The sequence below is a fragment of the Mytilus trossulus genome, chromosome 4, assembly GCF_036588685.1.
Source record: "Mytilus trossulus isolate FHL-02 chromosome 4, PNRI_Mtr1.1.1.hap1, whole genome shotgun sequence".
Lineage (NCBI taxonomy): Eukaryota > Metazoa > Mollusca > Bivalvia > Mytilida > Mytilidae > Mytilus > Mytilus trossulus.
The window spans coordinates 91215722-91236325 of record NC_086376.1 but is presented as its reverse complement, the minus strand read 5'-3'; the positions used below and the strand labels follow the sequence as shown (position 1 = coordinate 91236325).

Here is a 20604-nt window from a genome sequence, read left to right as displayed (position 1 = left end):
GCATCAATCAACAAATTTTACCACACACGTGAGGTCATACTAGGAGTCGAGAACTAGGAGTCGAGAATAATTATACTCTTTCACTGAATCAGATAGATCTGAGACTAGACTAAGTATGTTATAATAGACATTTGCGGAAACTAGGTCTACACCTAGGATTACACCTTAGACTTACGATTACAGTTAAAAAAACAAAGGGTCATCTCAAATTGGAAAAAAAACAAAAAACAAATAAAGATACATAGTTAAATGATTTTTTTTATTTTGTAAATAAGTCTTTACGGCGGCAAACGAAAACAGCGCATATGGTCACAACAGATGTTAATCGCTGTCTCCACTAAGTCCCCATAACTTTATATTTTTTTAATTCTTCGATTGCGTGTTCAACCATAACTCTATAGTGGGTAATCAGTCTATTTAACTTTCTACATTTTCTCTGCCTATTCCGGGGTTTTCTAACAATTTGCTGTCTAGTATAAGCTGTCAGTACTGGATGTCTGTTAGGATAAATTTTATCGCCCAGCAGAAATAGCTCATCCGGGAAAGGTAGTTGTTGTCCAATATTTCGCATCAACATATAATGCTGAGCATCGTTTTGATGTCCATGAAATCCACATTCGACATAACATATCCTGCCTTCGTTCGATATAACAACTTGAGTATGAATGCAGTGATATTGTCTGTATCTCGAATAATATTGTTCCTGTGGTTCTGTTATCGGCTTATAAATTTCAGTTGAAGTTCCGTCAATAGCCCCTACTGCAAACGGAAGTTTTCCCCACCCACCGTGTAAGTCCTTCCATTCATCCAAAAGAAGGCCAATAAATGAGACGACTATATGTTTCTTCAAAAATAGGTATACATGCATGAATGTCATCTTTAATAATCGAAACACTAACGTCAAATATTACAGAAAAAAATGTGATATGACGGATACGATCGTAACCAGAGCATAAAAAGAAGTATTCTGTTTTCATATGAAGATGTAGTATCAGCGCCAATGAGACAACTCCCTATCCAAATAACAATTTACAAAAGTAAACTATTATAGGTCAATGTTCGGCCTTCAACATATGCATGCCTTTAGAGTGGCATACTTTAACTACAGTTTAACACAACGACCAATATTACAGGGGCGGATCCAGCCATTTTAAAAAGGGGGTTCTAACCCAGGACAAAAAAAGGGGGGCTGGTCCAACTACATGTCCCCATTCAAATACATTGATCTTAAAAAAGTTTTAAAAAAAGGGGTGTTCCAACCACCGGACCCCCCCCCCCCTTCTGGATCCGCGCCTGTATTAAATATGTTAATTATGGTTACATGTTTTGCTTGAAAACTCAATTGTTCAACTTTTAAATTCATCATAAAAGAGATACATGTAGCATTTGTTTTGAACGACAGTTTGTATTTACACTTTGAGAAGACCAAAGTTTAAATGTTACCTATAAGTGTAATCGTAATCCTAATCTTAGGTGTATGCAAGTTTTCGCAAATGTCTAATAGTCCTAGCCGTATAGGTATATAGCCCTACTGTATATATAAATATATAAAATACAGTTTAGTCCATGGACTTCTGGTATTACGGAAGAGTTAAACAAGATTTCATAAATTTTTAATGCATTTATGACTTTAGTTTTAACAGAGACAGTCTTAGTTCAAATAATTATGACGTCTGGGAAGGCTATTTTTTTTTCTGGGACGCCTTCCTACGACCGTCGTACTCGTAGGAAGGCGTCCCAGAAAAAAAAATAAAAATAGCCTCGCCAAACGTCATAATTATTTGGACTAAGACAGTCTCTGATGTTGATCTTTTATAAATACTCACAATACATTGTAGGAGCGGATCCAGGATTTCGGAAAGGGGGCCAAATTTTTTTGGGACCTTTTTTGGGCTAAAAACATAAAATATGTGTTCTATGCACTTTTGAAACGGTTCCTGAAGTGGGGCATATATATTTTCATAGTTGATGTAAAGTGTAAGGGTTGGATATTTTCGATGTACTGTATTCTACCTACTAATTGTCTATCATAAAATGATAGCATGGATCCAAAGGTATGTACTGATAAATTTGATGAGGAACTTGTTAGTAAAAAATAGACCATTGAAAATTCTCGCCGGTTTGTTGCAAGTAATAAGTTATCATAACCTCACAAATGTCTTGTTGTAAACAAGATATACGCTGGGCTATTCGATTGAATTTGAAATATGACCGACACGAGTTAAAAAAGACAAACAAGCAGTTTCTATCCAAACGTTTGGTTGATATGTTTCACCCAACAAAGTTAAGGGAAGTGAGGGGTTCCAAATCAACCAAAGGCTAAGAATGAGTCTGAAATGACAAAGAATTCTCAAAGAATTTATGATTGACGGCCGACAAATCGGGAAACATTTTTATAAAGGCCACACCTAGCAATCAGGTTGCAGTGTGGTCTTGAAAAAGTACTAAAAACACCAGTTCGGCTAAACTGACATGCCGGTCAGACACAAAAACTCCTGCCACAAAAAAACATACTAAATATCATGTTCATTTACTGAATAATTCTGTTGGATTTTTTAGTTTGTAATAGCAAAAACGTGGACAAGATTATTGTTTTCAATCCAGATACGACCAGATTTGTGGAAGGCAAAAATCAGAGTAAATTTTGTTTCTCCAATATCTAAGACTGTCTCCTCAAATCAAATTATTCGTACATTAAATATATATAGAGCCTATATATACCGTGACTGGGGATCATTATTCAGCTATCTTATTTTTAAATAGGTTGGGGCGTTTGAGGTTAAACATGTTTTTCGTAGATGTTTAATACTGCTGTTGAACTTTTTTTTGTCATGAGAGTGTAATAGTCCATATATAGAGTATTAGTTTCTGTTTTGTGGAATAATGCAATAGAGGTCAATACGTTCTTGCTTAAATCCTGTGTCGCTTTCACGGAAAGTGCGATTGTCATCGTCAGCCTAAGCAATGTGTTGCTGTAATTTGAATTTTAAAATGACTGAGCGACGTTTTTTTTCGACGCACTGGTCAACTCCACCGGCATAGCGAATCACATACACATGACTTTGATAATCAGTAGATTCCAGCGAAAAATATCTTTATAAGTAAAGAATTGTCGCATAAAAATTAAAAACTAGAGTTCACGGGAAATGGCAAAGTTCACGAAGTTTAGTCTGATAAATCATTTTACAAAAAAAAAAAGTCCGATCAAAAAGGGGGGGCGGAACCGATTGGGAAATAAGACGAATTCTGTGATGCAACAAGAGAAGGAACACGGAATTATGCTACGACAAGAAGAATATCTGCTTTGTCGTTAGTGACATTGGTGTCACAACCACACCATGATGGTATTGTTAACATTTGAAGCGAAGAGATAACTTTAATTATCCCTTGCGCGATAGCTAATTAAAATTGTTTTAGCTATAGTTTAATATAAAGTTTGAAAGATAAATATGACGTTATTTTTTTTGAAAGTTATTGTGTAATGACTTTTCTCATTCTTCTTGTTATATATATGTTTTTTTATTGACTTTTTTAATCGATCACTACAGGGATGCACTATACTAGTACTTGGTTGGTGTCCCCACACTACAGGGATGCACTATACTAGTACTTGGTTGGTGTCCCCACACTACAGGGATGCACTATACTAGTAATTCGATGGTGACGCCATTATCGCATCTCAGCTTAGACCTAGACTACTATGTTATAGTTGTCTCAGGCTTAAAAATTAAGGTAAGTATCGGACTGTATCTAAGTAGCATGTATAATATACCTAAACTACACTCACAATGACTAACGCAACCGTCTAATATCGTCTCATCGCGGCTTTTATTAAATAAAAGGGCAACAGTAGTATACCGATGTTCAAAAGTCATCATTCGATAAGGAGAAAAACATCCGGGTCAACAAACCGTGGAAACACACCAACTATCAGAGGACAACAACCGAAACAACAGAAACATTGATCTGAGGCACAAAAAAAACCCACCAACATACACTAACACGGAATATTTTAAAACGACTGTAATACTCCCATACAGTAAGTGTTGAATAACTAATTTTCTTTTATGTTTAACTAGTTCATGTACTGCTATTAAAGAAATTCATATAAGCTTTGTACTAAAGCCTGTAAAAAATATAGAAGTAGCTCTTTTGAAGTGGAAGATACATAAGTTTAAAAGATTTTGTTTTAAAGTTCGACTGTCTTTTTATAAACGAAATATCACAACTTATCTTTTAATGACTTTTGATTATAAAGCCAACAATTTTATATACGAGACTTGTTAAATCATTTAAAATGTAAAATAAAAATAAAATTACAAAACTCCGAGAAATAATTATAAATGGAAAGTCCATATAAGCAAATGGCTAAATCAAAAGCTCAAACACATAAAAGGAATGAATTACAACTGTCATATTCCGGACTTGGTACATGCATTTTCTTGTGTAGAAAATGGTGCAATAAACCTGGATTTATAGCTGGCTAAACCTTTCATTTGTATGAAAGTATTATTTCATTGGTATAAACACTTCTTATGTTTATAATAATTCAAAACGTTACAAAATATGCATTGCTATACAGTTATGATAATTTATGGTTCTACATCCTGTCAAAAGTATTTTCTTATATGTTGGCATTGCACAAGGTTGTCCTATTCTCAGACTATTTATGACGTTTATAACGTAATTCGCTAGATTTGTTATGATTGATATTTAAGCTTGAGAGAACTTGATTTATGTATTAGATGTAATGAGCTGTACACTTTTCCTTAAAATAACTCAGACCAGAAGTCAGTGTATCTGTACTGACATGATGTATAGCATACTGTTCCTACATTCCACGATGAGAAATTAAGAAATCATTGAGAAACTAAGATGCAAACTCCCTCTCGCAAAGTTGACCATATATACATTATGCTATTCTGTTTGGGTACCTTGTGGTTATGTTATAGCTAATGCATATTTTAAGGGTTTTCTTGTAGTAGAACACACATCGGGTGTCAGGATTGATTAAATGAAAGACCTTACATTATTTTATGCTTTGGAGCGTAATTCATTGAAACATGGTATCGTCCGGATTGATTCTGAAAAAGAATAACCTATGGTTCTGAATGAAAATTACTCCATATAGGTTTATAAATAGTTTATCACGCTTGTCTATCTTTACATTCCTTACTTTTAAAGCCAATATGTCTCTCTACATAAACAGCAAATTATATAGTTAAACAGACATATTTATTTAAAGACCAAGATTAAATTGCCTAACAATGACACGACTTAGGTTCTGGATGTAAGGGTTTTTGAAGAAGGAAAAAATGTAAAATCACAAACATACTGAACTCAGAGGAAAATTCAAAAAGGAAAGTCCCCATCATCAAATGGCAAAATCAAAAGCCCAAACACATCAAACGAATGGATAGTAACTGTCATATTAGATTTGAAAAGTGTTTAGGACGACAGATTGATGAAGTGTTATTCCCATTTACTAGTACTTGGTCAATACCATTTCTGTTGGACAGTATGTCCACAAGGCTATCATGTAATCAGATGTGATTATCCGTCAGACAAAATTTATCTAAGACTAATTGGAATAAAATTTTTAGGTTCTAATTGGTTGCAATAATCATTACGTTTTCAGATGTTTATTCATTTTCGGCTTTCAACTGTTTGGGTGTAACGTTCCTGATATAGGTAAAATAAAAAAAGGACGCACGAAATTGATAAAGTGATATTTGTTTGTCTTTATTCATACAATATGTATATATACTATAAATATTAACTTCACGGCTGGTAACGTTTAATGTTGTAAATATGATGTACTGTCTGTGGTTTTGTATTGTAAACTACACAAAACTAACAAACAATTATGTTTACTTTATTATCAATAGGGAGAGTTTTGATCCGTCTACGTAGAAATACAATACAAAAAAACCTCAAATTTCATTACTATTAGCTCATGACAATGATATCAATAAAACAAAAGGTGTGGTAATAAATAAGTGATTGATCTAATCAACAAAAGGCGTACTAATATACATACATACGTGTGATATCAAACTGATGGGTAATCATGTCAAATTGTAAGACCATATCCACATTTGAGAGAAATGCATAGTATATACCAAAAGTCGAAACATGGTAAGTTTCCTTCTTTTTTTAATAAAGCAATAGGAATCTATTATAGAGTTTGTGATAATTACACTATTATCGAAATTGAAACAGACTTTTAAATCGTTAACCTTTGCTCACAATCTAGACTCTATTTCTTTTCTGCTTTTATATATTTGTTGTTCACCTCAGTCGCTATGTGAAATTCATGATAAAACGTACGTCCTTCGTCACAGGCACTTAAGTATCAGAAACATAATTTTCCTTTAAACCCTTATATAACGTGTTATATAAGGTATATAGAAGAAAAAAAATCTGAGACATGTGCCTGTGTCCTTCGTATCTCACACAAACATTCTGTTAGTATATGTCATAAATGATATATAAAACATCGATTTATTTTAGTTCTTCCTGATACAGAGATATTTATTCGACTTTCAAATAATCGCTATCATTATAAATCACAACTGAAAACTGATTACTACAAAATACACATACTAAATATACATAGTTATTTTATGGCAGTCCATTCACGTAAATTTAAGCGTATAACTTTCATGATATGCTGTATTTTAAAATTGTTATGTTTCATATTTCATATCTCATATATTTTGGACTTTACAAACATAAATATAGATTCGTAATCTTAACAAGGTCTACTAAAACGGTCGCACTTTGCTTAATATATGGGTATCGCCTTAGGGGACACAATATTTAGACCTGGATCTGCAGTAACTGCGTCCTAACCCTAAATGTAATTTCTAGTCATTATGTTCATAACAAATAAATTTTTGTTTTACAATTGAGAGTAATTAAACATTCACATCAGTAAACTTGTTGTTGACCTGTATATTGAAGTATCTCAAAAACAACGAGATCAAAGACTCTTTGATTGTTGGCAATACAATGACCAACACACTATTGCAAGTCACATGCTTTTAAAAAATCACCGAAGATACCAGGCTTATAGTTTTGTAAGCCAAACGCGCGTTTCATCTACAAAAGGCCTGTTAGCAATAATTAGTATCTCTTTCTCTCTGTATACATATAGCATTTAGAGCCTTTAAAGCTATGACCTAAAAAAGAGACACATTCTGTGTTACAAATGCTTGACCTCGTTATTAAACACAAAGGCATTATTACCAAATTAAACATTAAAAATATTTAACATCTATAAGAAGGTGATATATATTAATGTTTGCTTTATTAAAGAAATATCCCTAGGTTTTTGACATAATGTTCGCTTCAAATTCACACTCCTATTCTTCGAGAAGGAACAATTAAATGAAAACAATATATATGCGCATGCTGTATTTTGCTTTTAATCGGAGATATATTGTGTAACATGTCAAGGCTATTCCCATGTGCATTCAACTGTATTAACTTATAAAACTTTTCCTTATGTCTATAGTTTAGGTTGTTCTTGTATTGAAAGTCTGTATAAGTTAGCCACCTTTTAATAATTCGGAAAAATACCGAAGTCCCAAGGAAAATTCAAATTCAAAAGTCCCATTGGGTTTATATTTAACTATCGCGGGTTGATAGTCTGTAGGATATATGACAAAAAATATACAATTTTCGATAAAAAGTTGTAAAATTCTACGAAAGGAAGATGCGCAAAGAATACTATTCTATACTAAATCCAAAACGCACTAAAAGTACCATTAAATTCGTTTATTGATGAATGAATTTCCATGTTTTTAACTTCCCATTTATGAGATTTTATGGTTTTGCGGTCTACCCATATGTCACGCCCAAAGTAAAAACTATAACTTGACATGTCATAAATGATTTGACCATATTTAAGAATTTGTAATACATGTCAATCAGCTTGACGTACACTTACAGTTACCATGATGTAATGTGTAATACAAGTACAAAAACATAATATCGGAAGTGGCACAGCAATCTTAGGTGGTTATTCAAATAACGGCACAAGTATTGGATTGTAGTATTCATAGTTACAAATATTTGCTGTCTTCTCTTTAATTCTTTTCCGTTAAAGCTAACAAATAAGATGGTTTAGTGAAGGAAACATAAATAGAGATACTGGGTAACAATTGTTTCATTGAGCCAACATTATTTTCGGTAAGCTTTTTACTACACAATGAACTGCTATTTATACCAAAATGATAACAAAGTCAACGTAAGCCCTTAAGAATAAAAAGACGCATAACACATTACCACTAAACAACCATTGTTTTTCGTAAGGCTGCACATTTCTAAGTTGTTACATATGGATCTCCTATTTCAAGAAGAAAATGCTGCCTTCATAACTTAGTACTTATTTAAGAATCTTTTTAAAATTGTCAGGTTAACCCCGAGTGTATCATCAGCCCAGTAGTTAACATTTCAGTGTTGACATGAATATCAATCATGTGGTCATTTTTATAAATTTCCTGTTTACAAAACTTTGGATTTTCAAAAAACTAAAAAGGATTTTCTTATTCCAGGCATAGATTACTGTAGCCGTACTTGGCACAACTTTTTGGAATTTTGAATCCTCAATGCTCATCAACTTTGAACTTGTTTGGCTTTATAAATATTTCGATTTGAGCGTCACTGATGAGTCTTATGTAGACGAAACGCGCGTCTGGCGTACTAAATTATAATCCTGGTACTTTTGATATTTATATAACTACCATCTTTTTATAATTTTTTGTTTGATTTTTGTTTTCCTGATGAAACTTTCATTACATTTGATCTGATCTGACCATTTCTATGACCTTGTTTGTCATTGCTATCGTTTATCGTTAATAGTTTTTATGTCAAGGTTATTTCCGCAAAGAATATTACCTTTTGAGTTTTCCAACCAAAAATAATAATAAACATCCCTAGTGTCAACTTCCTCTTACTTGAAATAAATGAATACGCCGTTATGTTTTATATTGAAAATGATACAACGAAGTCAATTAAAAGCTTGTTGCTTGTTTATGAACATTTCGTCTTCTTTGATGGACGTTGATGCTTATAGTTGATTAATTTGAATCATTTTTACTCAATTGTTTTTTAAAGACACGTTAATATGTTTAACTGCTTCTATATATGTTATAAAACACAGAGAAACTACTGGTCGGATAAAGCTCTTTGTGATTAAAATCAGTTTCATCTATGTTTTGTTTCCTAGCAATAGTATCATTATTGGCAAAAGACGATTATTATATTTACCAAAGCTGAGAATCACAAATCTTTCATCTTGGGTTCTTTATAATAGTTTTATTTAACATGTTCGATTATGGGGTAAATTAATTATTTGTATTAGTAATAAACATTAAATGGTTTTATCATAAACTCACTTTTTACTAGGAATCATGAATCCTGCCTAGCTCATTGGTATGTTACGTTATCCATAACATTTAAAGCAATGCTTTTATTTAACTGCATACAGTCAATACATGGAAGTGCAATGACTCCAAGTCGGTTCACCTAAATATTAAGAAAGATTAAAGGGTTAAGTAAGAATTTTCCGGATCATATATTTTAATCAGGTCAATGTACTTTTCTGATTATAACTTTACGGTCATCATAATTATTGTTTTCTGAAATAGATAGACAATATCTTAATTTTGTTTATTTGACAAACAATTATTTAGCAGGTCTTAAAAGAAAAAATTTACAAACTGTATCTGGTTTTTTTTTATAAAGCTTTATCCAATAAACTTTATTTCTGGAATAATGTATACAGTTACAACGTTTCTGATAATTACAAATTTGCATTTTTTTCAAATTGACAGTGGATGTGCAAATTTCAAAATATAGAGTGCAAGTCATTATATCAACAAGAAGTTTGTGATTATATTTTCTCTACTTTGGAGGAATATAATATCGCCAGCTTAAGGAACCTCGGACTATACATAAATAGAAAGTGTGGTTTGATAATTTTGATTTGAGGTTACACTATTTTACCGATGTTCAAACTTTGCAAATATTTTCTGAATCAACAGACCCTAGACAGAAAAAAAACCAAACACAAATTGTAGAATTTGTATTTTATCAAAACTGAAAAAGACATGGTGAATCAACCACCATATGCAACTTTATTCAGTCAGAAGGTTTCTTTAGAGAAAAGACGACGTTCAGTTAATTTATTGAATAGTAAACATGTGGGTCAAATAGAGCAAATATTAAAGAGAGAGAGAGAGAGAGAGAGAGCTTTACACTCCATAAAGCAAAGTTGACCGTCCATGTATTCGAAAAAAGTAAAATCACAAAAATACTGAACTCATAGGAAAATCTAATCGGAAAGTCCCTAATCACAGGGCACAATCAAATGACAAAACACATAAAAAACGAATGGACAACAGTGTCTGGTTTCATAGCGCTAAACCTCTCACTTTGTAAGACGGTCTCATCAAATTCCGTTATATATGACACTGATGCGTAAACTAAACAGACACATGTTATGTTTTGTGCCCATTGTGATCCTTATACTTCTACGAATATTAAGGTTATTATAAATCCTTATCGTTCATCTTTTTGGGATATGAAAAAAACTAAATCCAGGAAAGGTTATTTCGGACTCAACAAATTTATGAAGTATAAGTTTCATTTTTATTTTTTAAATTCCAATTGTTTTGATTTGAGATTTTGTTTTGTAATAATTTGTTTGATATATTTATATTGTAAAGACAAGCTTACGCCTTTTTCTTCAGTATATAATGACTACACGGACAAAGAATAATAAACAATCTCAGTATCATCCAGTGTTTTATTAAATAATATTTTGGTTATAATGGAAAAATTACATGCGTTTTGATACAGATAGTCATATACTTTATATCAATATCATATCAAAAAGATCTTTTTCTTTCAGCAAAGCATAAGTATAATTGTCTGCGCGACTTAAGTTTTATCATAATTTTTGAATACATGATAGACACAATAAGGAAAGTAGATTAAAATATGATCCCGAACGCAGGACGAATTTGACAAATGGTATTGACATATTTTTATAAGTTTGGCGACAATTTTATGAGTAGGACGCAGATGTGCAATGTTATAAACTTCAGAAACGCTTTGTTTTGCTGAAATATCACTCCTGCAAAGTCATGTAAATTGAATGGAATTTATCTTTTTCTTATGATTTATTCATCATTATAACGTAAACTAACCGTAATAAACAATGTAGGATTAACGGTATTGGTAAAAACACCAGCCCACGTTCATTTTTTAATGAAAAACTTATACTTGTCCGACAGTATTTTCTTTCCTTTTAACAAACAGATATAAAAATATGTGGTATTGATGCCAATGAGACAACTTTCTATCCAAATCACAATTTGTAAAAGGAAATCATCATAGGTCAAAGTACAGTCTTTAACACGGAACGCAAGCTTTAAAGGGCTCATTAAAATGCCCTAGTGTAAAATCATTCAAATTAAAGGTCTAATCTACATAAAAACGGCAATCGAGAAACATTTATGAATCACATCAACAACAGGGATTTAGTATTTTAACATCATGGACAGTCAAAGAAGATATGAATGTATTGAACCATGACATCCGGTTTATTGAAAAAAAGTTATTGGGAGAAATAACGCATTTTTTTAATAACGAGTATTAATATTGCATTGTTTTATTATGATGCTCACCCTCAAAATCAAGTACAAATAAACTCTTTAACAGACTAGCTAGAAATAATTTGGTCATTGAAATTTTGAATTGCTTTTTTTATGACCAAAGTTGCATTTAGATGGATGTGTGTTGCTCCCTTTTTGGTAAAATAGCTCTTCAACTGTTTTGAATCTTAAATGTCTTTCAAATAATAGATCTAAGCGTTCCTATTAATGGTTAATCCAGAAAAACGCTTTGGACGCATCCAAGTTAGAACATACTTTCTTATATCTTCTTATTAATCAAATAAAACCTAGCCAAATCATCAATTAAACCTAAATATTTATATAAAGACTGTAAAAAAACACCTTGTCATTTAATAAAGTCTATTCCAAAAAAAAAACCACCTCCTTTTACAGAAACGTATTTCTAGTATATATATATATATATATATTTGTTATGGGTTTTTATAAACAACATCAGTTCTGCAGTATAAAGACAACAGTAGTATACCGCTGTATAACAATTTTTAAAACTCTGTCCTAACTAAACAAAATGTATAAATATATGTTGGGATATTCTGGATAAACACATTAAATTTCAACCCTGCATTTTAAATTACATTGTATTGAATGCATAAATGTATATTTGTGTAATTCTTTTTACATCGGTTACGAGAATAATGGTATATAATGTATTACATAAATATTTCTCACTAACTGAGGTCTTTTTAGACGAAACGCAGGTCTGGCGTACACAATTTTGCAATAGCTGCCAACAGTTTATTTTAATGCGACTAGTTTAGCTAGCTATAAATTCGGGTTTATTACAACATTTTTCACCATGTCAGGAATACGACAGTTTTCCTTAAAGGCGTATTTATTTAGAATATATCAAACAAGATAAAAAATTCTGACGACTTTCAAAAGTTAAAATTGCGCTATAAATATTTCTAGTTATGCGAATCAAGTCTCAGAAAACAAATGTCAAGATAGCCAATAGAACTTAACCTGCAATTTTCAGTTCAGACTATTTTGGTGTCATCAGATTGAAGACAAAGATGTTACGTGAAAATGAAAACTCACACTGATCGGAATAAAGATTTGACTGATAAAAAAATTTGAAACGACCAAATGAAATGCCAATTTATAGAATCAGAAAATGATCCAAGGAGTTTGTAAATGTTAAATGTATACACAAATCAGATGACAGTTTTTTTTTAAATATTAATTGGCTTAAACTTCTCTCTCATCTCAGCGAAACGAATGATTTTCAGTATTGTAAATTGTTAGTAATATAGGGGAAAATATTAAACACACGTTTGTTTAGTACATTAAAGTGCAAATACTACTTTTATTATATTTCTCATGTGTTATTAATTATTAGGTATGGTAGTTTTTCATCCGCCCCCTCCCGATAAGTAACTATATTTGTGTACAGATATCTCACTTATGTACACATATCCTTGTACGTCATTTGTTTAGAGCGAAAGGTAATTAATCAGTTCAAGACAACACGTAACAGACAACCTTGTACTTTTTCATAAAAAAAATTGTTAATTAATTAAGTCGAACGCCGTAGGCATAAGACATCAAGCAATGAAAGTATCGTTTAGTCGGAAGTTAAGGATGTTTTGTTACTGTACAATCCCATAAGGAGATGACCGGAATCATTTAGAATTGAATAAATGAACACGTTTGAGCAAGCTATTACCCCTTCATTTAACTGGTAGCAAGGTAAGTTAAGTCTTTGGTAATTCAAGTCAACGATTTAATAAAGAAGGTTTCATTGTGACTTTTATAAAAAGAACACCGATGTAAGCAATTTGCTTTGCTTTGCGTTTTTTTAAGTTTGTTTACGGATTTACTTTCTAAAATCAAGGGCTCTAAAAAAAAACTATATTTTGTGCGTCTGAAATGTGTATATCGATATACTTGACAGTAACGCACATACCCTAAATAATTAAAAGCTTATGAAAGTGTATTAATACGAGACGATATTTATGACTAAATCAAATTACAACGAATGCCAGGTTAACTTAGTCAAAAGGAGTTTGCACCTTGGTTCATGAATAGTTTTCAGATTTTTAAATGTGAAATCTGATTTTTAAACTTAAACATGAATTAAAAATGTATACACCATATCTGCTAGTAAAAATCCAACACTATACGTAATGCGCTGATTGTGGATTGAAATTTATTCCTGGTACCATTCATAATACTACTGAATCAATAGTTCGTATTATTCTTGATTCTTCAAGATTTTTTTAATGACAACTTCCATGGATATTTTTTATTCATAATACGGAAATATACATTTTGTTTATGTTAGTTTGGTAATAAGACAATTTTGACATTATAACATGAATAGAGTTAAGCGAATCATATTTTGCGTACATTACCAAGATGTTTTCTGAATAATATTTGTTAGATTTTTAACATATTTGAAAATGTTGCCTGTTTTAACTACATTTTTTTTTTTTATCAAAATGCATAAATTACTTTATATTAAATAGAAAATATTTGAAATACTTGCATATCAATTGTGTTTTTGGTAAAGAATGCCTCCAATAAAAATTTGTCAAAATGGAAGTTTTAACTCTGTATATGTATTTATTATTTTATGATATGTTCTGACATACATTTACACTATTGTAAGTGGTTTTATAATTGTCGTTAGAATATTAACGAAGAACACACTATGACCTTATAATACTGTGAATTTCTTGTCCATTCGTTTTTGATGCGTTTTGTTTTTTGATTTTGCCATGTGATTATGGACTTTCCAAATTGATTTTCCTCTGAGTTCAGTATTTTTGTGATTTTACTTTTTTATATGACAAAAATCAAAGACTTAAAGGAAAAGTCTCTGCTGTGAAATAAATAATAAAAATGGCCATACCGCTTGTCATTTTAATCCAGACACGTTAGTTTCATGATTAAGGAAAACAAAACGGTTTTTTTATTATGTCTTTCTTCTTAAGTACAAATGATTATCCTCCTTGCACATGAGAGGCGAAAGATACCAAAGGAACATTAAAATTCACGGGGCTTATCGCTGGTTACTAGTCATGACTGCCTTACCTCTATTTTGACATTTTTACCTATAACGTCTGTTTGCTTTGTTTACACATCGTTGTCAATATAATGGAATTTTACACGACTGTTATCCAGGTGAGAGGTTTAGCTAGCTATAAACAAGTTAGATCAACCATTTTCTACCTAAGAAAATGCCTGTACCAAGTCAGAAATATGACAGTTGATGTTCATTCTTTGATGTGTTTAAGCTTTTGATTTTGCCATTTGGTTAGAGACTTTCCGTATTGAATTTTCCTCGGAGTTCAGTATTTTTATGATTTTATGTTTTACTCGTTCCGTTGGCTGATAACGTTAGTATGTATCGAGTTCCTCCTTTGGAATTACATTGGGGTCGGTATTTGTTTATTTGTTTTTTAAATTAGGCTAACTTTGAAATCATGTTTTGAATACCTTCATAGCAATACCACCAAAATGCCAAATTGAACGAGAATATATAAATCACTTTTACATATAAATTGTTTACCTTTAAAACATGACTGAACGAAAGAGTTCGAGCTTGAATAGGAGACAAGACCATTTACTTCTATGGACTGTACAGAAATCTAACAAATATTAATATATAATTATACTACGAAATTCAACACACAACGTTAAAGATGGACTGTACAGAAATCTAACAAATATTAATATATAATTAGTACTACGAAATTCAACACACAACGTTAAAGTCCACATAAATCCCTTTGAAAGAAATGAGGGTTTATCTCAATATGATTAAAAAAAACGGCACCGTTGTGTTGCTCCTGACAGCGAAAATCGGTGACAAGTCACATTCAGTAACGTCATGAAAGACAAATGAGGCTGGGGTTGCGACTTAGACACATGTAACTTGTTCGTGATCATACAGTAATTGTCAGCTAAATCATGATGGTGTCTGTAAACAAATTAATTAATGAAGCTAAATTTTGTTATGAAAAGTGATTGATAGATAAAGTTAACAATGTTATTGTAACTTTTTATTACCAAATTCATAAAAATATAATTAACGAGAAAATCACGTAAAACTGAAATAAATATTGATGAACATAAATAGATTGACTATTTTGTACTTTTCACCTATTACTCATAATTTGTATTATGTTTTGGATGGGCGTACTACGGGAGTGAAGAACATTTTATAGTCAACATTTTTTACGAATATATCATTAAAATATCGAGAAATTCACATAAAAAATTTCATATTAAAAAAAATTAATTAAATTAGTGATAAATATAAAGCAAAAACTATAAATGTCATTGAATCCTTCACACGGTCCCAATTGTAATTGTATTGTTGATGTTCTACAACATTTTTGTAGTGATTGATTTAGAACAAGTGATGGAATTCAATGTACTTATTAGATGGGCGGTCTCTTCTAAAAGTTATTCTTTTGATTTGCATCGATTTGTATTTGATCTGTATTTGTATAAATAATTCTTAATACCCTTTTCCATTGATTACAAATTATTTCTAAATTGATTAAAAAGAAAAGGAAAATCACAAAAATACTGAACTCCGAGGAAAATAAAAAAACGGAGAGTCCCTAGTCAAATAGACCAAGAATTAATGTGATTGTAATAATCCGCTGTTCATAATTTTTATTGTCGAAATATTACTTCATTCTATCTTTTATATAGTTTTCTTTTATTTTTTTCAGATACTGAATTTGGATATTTAAATTTACCGAATTAGCGCACGGAATACAAATCTGACGAAAATAAAGTAATAGAATCAAAATGAACAGAATAACAAGAATCTACTTGTATTTTACGACTTGGGTGTCATTGGCTTTTATTGCTATTATTCTGAACGTTATTAATGTGGATTGGGAAAGGACTAACTATATCAACGGAATTATCATTGTAGTTGTCCTTGGTGTTCTTCAAGGCAGCGTTATGGAATTTCCTACTCAAACAATGGCAACTCTTTTGATAGGAGGCGATAAAAGAGGACTAGAAAAAGCTAAATCTGACAGATTGACAATCGTTCTCAATTACAATTTATTAGCAATGAGTAGAGATGAAATAGATGAGTGTATGGAAACTATGTACGAAGCTTACATGGGAAACCTTAGTCCGAATGTGTCAGCTGTTTTAGTAAGTGCAACGGGCGACGAAAGTTTAAAAGACTACGAACTGGAAGTTCGAGATCGATTCAGATCGGCCATTTTCGATGAACTATTTCATGAAGGATCTTGTTTTGCAAAAGATGATTTCGAATCTATTGATCCCCTACGTTTAGAGAATGTGTGGAATTTGTATGAAGATGTAGATAAAACGTTGTTCTTTCACGAATATTTACATGATATATGTGATCGATATGCCAGAGAATTTATGGTAATACACCGGGTATCTCGGGTGTTAAGAAAATGTGGTCAGTATCAAGATCTTATGCTTCTGTCTGAAGGTGAAGACGAGGCTTTCTCATACTGTGACCCATTATTTTATGGCAAAGGTGCTAGGAATGAAGGTGAACAACTTTTTTATGATTCGGATGACGTCAAAAATATCTTTGGTAGAAAATTTGACTATACACTGGTATTAGACGGAGATACGGGTGTTCCGAAAAAATGTGTCTTCGATCTGCTAGACATTGCCGCTGCAAATCCAGAAAAGGGTATCATTCAACCGGCGATAAAAATTCATTGTCAACCTACGGATACAATATTCATGCATATTGAAACAATACGCCAGCAAATCTATGAACCAATGACAAATGCTGTAATGGAATTATTAGGACAATCAGCTTATTTTGGCAAAGCATTGCTAAAAAATAGAATTTACATAGATAATGTTATTGGAAGCAGAGATCATCCGATTGAAAGAGTTCCAATTGATGTTCTCAGTCACGACACATTTGAGGCTGCCATTTTAAAACCGCTTTATGCCGGATCAGTCTTCCTTCTTGAAGCACCATCATTAAATTTTGTGACATGGAGTATTCGTGAACGTCGATGGAACCGGGGAGAAGTTTTATTAGCTATGTATTTTTGGGAGAATGGCATCGGAAGGCCTATGCGATGGATAAAAAAGAAACTTCAGGGGGAGAAATTTAATGCAACCAAACTGAGAACAGAATCTCCACTGAATTTCGCTAGCAGTTACATTGCCTATTCAGCACTGAGACAAATGGTAATGAAGCCATTACTCATGTTGTATGTAATTATCCACATCTCGGTACATTTACGATATAGATATGCCTCAATTATCCTTATTATGTTTCTCGTTCTAGTGTTCCCAAAATTTGCAACATGCAATAGAAATAATTATAAATATGTTTTGCTAGAAACTTTAGCATCGTTCTTCCAATTTACACCCGAAGCTATGGTTGGCTGTGTTAGAATTTTTAAAGCTGTTCAAGCAAATCTTGCAAAGAATGTTAAATGGATTCCTCAAAGGGCAGTAGAGGATGAGTTCAGAAATAGCAATCCATTTATATCTAGTTTCCATCACTTATGGGGATACTCTCTGTTTGCATTAGTATGCGGAGTACTTGTGGTCTTATTTATTTCCCGAGCAATATTGATTTTAATCATGTTGACGACATTATTTTTACTTCCTATTTATACCGGAATTACCTCACTTCCACTCAAGTCTCCTTCTCGGAGTAATAATGATGATATCTCTTTTCCAAATGGAGAAAAAGAAATAGCCATTAGCGATGCAGAAATGCCAGGGACGTATAGGAGTGTAGATGGAGGTGTCATCAACGAAGGCTTCAGTAAATATTAAAGAGAAAAATAAACAGAAACAGAATTGAAATCCAGACTAATGTCAATTAAACTATGTGTTAATCAAACCATTACATGTAATTTAAACTTTTTTTCCATTAGCGACATATTAAGATGAAATCCATTATATTGTATGTACTTAGAAGTGTGTCGGAATGTGATTGTTATAATAATTTTCATATATGTCACTTCAAATCGTTAATTATATATGTCAGGCAGTGATTAATTTGAATTTTGATATTGGAATTTCTGTCTTAGTTCGGAAAAGACATTGTCGAATAGATGTTCAAGTACATTCTTTTGTGTTCTTCTTTCATTAGAAGTTCTAATCGTGTAACGTAGTATGTGGTCTAAAATGCAGTAAGAAATATTGAAAATAAAAATCAAAACTAGAAATAGAACGAAGGCGTAAAAATATTTTCAGTGGACGGAAAAGCTCTTGTTATTATACCAGATTACCTACCTACTAAATCTCATTTTTTGCTATTCATTTCAATATCGCCTTTTTAAGAAAACAAGAAACAAATAATTATGATGAATGAATATGTTTTGAATTTCAATTAATGCAATATTTGAACTACTGATAAATTATTGAGATATATTGAGATATTGAGAATTAATTACATCCTTTCGATAAATTCTATTATGGTTTGGAAATTTGCAGTATATAACCGATTGCAAGCGGGATAACATAATCAATTTTCAATGTTATTCTTTTTTAACCAATCCCGGGAATTTAAGTAAGCTCCGTGTGAACTGATCGATCCTTTAAATAAACTTATTCTTAATGGTGACAAATACAATACTGTATTCGATTATTGAATAATGTTTTATATGATTGTATAAAAATTTATTTAATTACCAATGAATAAAAGAATACCAGATTTTTTTGTTATGCATATAGGTACATTGACGGTTCTTCAATCTGTCGATATCTATAGTTTGGCATTGAACAATGTCATGATTTCCTATATTTATGTTATTTGTCTATACATATTGTTTCAAATCTAGAAATGTTGATTTTAAATGTAGATTGACTCTGTATTCATCTATTACATTATTTGACACCATGAATTGGTATTGTTGTCTTAAGAAATCATCTATTCTGATTCAATATCATCGATATCGACGGTACCTTGGGCTAATTCGTAGGATGTTTAAATTCATAGTTAGTTCCAACGAGGACTTAACTCTGTGTCGAAAGGTCTAAAGAGAACTTTTTTTTGGGACTATTTCAATCCTATATATTCAATAGCTATGCAGAGTTTATTTACAACCACTGGGTCGATGCAACTGCTGGTGAATTTTTTTTTAATTTCTCAATGCTTTTCAACTTCGGACGTTAATTGGCCTTTTTATCAATATTTTATTCAAACGTCACTGACGAGTCTTCTATAGACGAAACGCGCGTCTGGCGCAAATATAGAATTTGAATCATGGTATCTATGATGAGTTTAATCAGAACATATAATCCATTTTATTTCTGCCGCTTGATACGACATTCTAGTTAATATGTTTCAGTTCCTGGAGAGATAGTGACTGCTAACAGGAAAATAGGTGTACCAACGGTTGTCAATAGTTCTCAATGGTTCTCAATAGGTAACATTATTACATTTCTTTGGTGTTTGCCAACACCACCACCTCACTTTCTGACGATTATAATGGAATTCTTTTACCACTGATAAACACTGTTATATTCGTTTTATCGTGACACAAATTGTCCTGATTTTCAGAAAACATGATTTATTTATAAGTTGTATTTTGCTCTGATAGTTCAAAGCTTTTAGTAGCTGCGAATTCTCATATTTAGGTGCATTCTCGTTTTTATTTTAGGTGTTGTTGTGAATACTACCGCGATCTTTTGAGTGAAGCTTATTAAAACTGATGTTGACTGTTTGTACTTATGTTGAGTAGTTGAGAGGTTGATATCATCCCTTCGTAAATTTTACGGACGCAATCACGAGTTGGTAGACCGTTATTATGGAACAACCGTTTCACAAATGATATGTCACTTACGTCGTAACTACAATCCCCTTCCCGTTCATGCATGTGACCTACTGAATAAAACTATTTACCGGATTTGTTATAACATGAGAAACACGACGGGTGCCACGTGTGGAGAAGGATCTGCTTAT

The 20604-nt window shown here is 31.9% G+C and overlaps 1 protein-coding gene across 1 annotated transcript; it reads left to right on the top strand.

Moving 5' to 3' along the window:
• The first annotated feature begins 6051 nt into the window (after nt 1-6051).
• Nucleotides 6052-19354, top strand: LOC134716283 (glucans biosynthesis glucosyltransferase H-like). The gene is made up of 2 exons (XM_063579176.1): nt 6052-6138; nt 16397-19354. The coding sequence occupies exon 2, from the start codon at nt 16476-16478 to the stop codon at nt 18468-18470; it is 1995 nt and encodes a 664-aa protein (XP_063435246.1). The 5' UTR covers nt 6052-6138; nt 16397-16475; the 3' UTR covers nt 18471-19354.
• Nucleotides 19355-20604: the final 1250 nt, after the last annotated feature.

What these genes read in the sequence shown, in the direction of transcription:
- LOC134716283 (XM_063579176.1), top strand. Translation starts at nt 16,476, where the DNA reads ATGAACAGAATAACAAGAATCTACTTGTATTTTACGACTTGGGTGTCA.